We start from the raw sequence: 1,208 nt of genomic DNA, 5'->3' as shown, positions 1-1,208 counted from the left end.
AAAAAAAAAAAAAGGCTGGTGCAATGGCTCACACCTGTAATCCCAGCACTCTGGGAAGCAGAGGTGGGTGGATCACCTGAGGTCAGGAGTTTGAGACCAGCCTGACCAACATGTTGAAACCCCATCTCTAATAAAACTACAGGAAAATCAGCCAGGCGTGGTGATGCGTGCCTATAGTCCCAGCTACTTGGGAGGCTGAGACAAGAGAATTGCTTGAACCCGGGAGGAAGAGGTTGTGGTGAGCTGAGATTTCATCACTACACTCCAGCCTGGGCAACAGGGCAAAACGCCATCTCAAAAAAAAAAGCAGCAGAACACCATTGTGTTGGGGGAGGACTGATCGGCAGATCAGAGGCTTAGAGGTGGAGTTAGAGATGTCAGAGAAATCAAACCAATGCCTTAGATTGAGAGGAGTAACTTTCACACTTTTCTGTGACCACACATAAAAACTACATCTGTCTCACAGAAATACAAGTTTCACCAAGCAATACTTATCCTTACTATGTGAATTCATTTGGATATTTCTATTCTATTTAATCCATTTTTTAAATGATAGCTGTGAATTCTTACTAATGAGTCTCAACCCACTCTTTGACAAACACCATTAGCAAAGAAATCAAAGAAAGAAAGTCATTTGGAGCTGGAGAGATGCTGTGGTTCAGCGGTATACCAGCTGTTGGGATGCCTGAATCTAAGATCCAGTTTGGTTTTGGTAGTATGGACTCAAGCATGACATTTGGGAAATATTTCTAAGGTTCCTTCCCGGAAGCCAGGTGCAGTGGCTCATGCTTGTAATCCCAGCACCTTGGGAGGCCAAGGCCGGAGGATTGCCTGAGGTCAGGAGTTCAAGACCAGTGTAGCCAACGTGGCAAAACCTTGTCTTTACTAAAAATGTAAAAATTAGCTACTCAGGAGACTGAGGCAGGAGAATTGCTTGAACCTAAGAGGCGGAGGTTGCAGCGAGCCAAGATCACGCCACTGCACTCCCGCCTGGGTGATCAGAGTGAGACTCTGTCTCAAAAATAAATAAATAAATAAATAAAATTATTTCCTTGACATTCCACTTAGCCAGAAAAAATGTTTTCAGTACACTCTGGGGTCTCGCCTCCTCCTCCCACGCGCTGCATTTTTGGGGGGTGTAATTTACATACAGTAGAGTTTACAGATCTCTTGTTGATCGCTTGGGACATTTTTTTTTTTTTTTTTTT

The 1,208-nt window shown here is 43.9% G+C and overlaps 1 protein-coding gene across 1 annotated transcript in view; it reads left to right on the top strand.

Annotated features, from left to right (window-relative positions):
* The window catches only part of HIP1 (huntingtin interacting protein 1), a 209,141-nt gene that overhangs the window by 185,417 nt on the left and 22,516 nt on the right, over positions 1 to 1,208 (top strand). Inside the window, exon 17 of the mRNA XM_017533376.2 lies at positions 609 to 675. Within this exon, the coding sequence (XP_017388865.1) occupies positions 609 to 675 (67 nt within the window). The remainder of the gene's footprint in view (positions 1 to 608; positions 676 to 1,208) is intronic.

Source organism: Cebus imitator, unplaced genomic scaffold, assembly GCF_001604975.1.
Source record: "Cebus imitator isolate Cc_AM_T3 unplaced genomic scaffold, Cebus_imitator-1.0 Scaffold82, whole genome shotgun sequence".
In the NCBI taxonomy this organism is placed as follows: Eukaryota; Metazoa; Chordata; class Mammalia; order Primates; family Cebidae; genus Cebus; species Cebus imitator.
The sequence above is the reverse complement of the archived record's forward strand: the minus strand, read 5'-3'. Positions and strand labels throughout refer to the sequence as shown.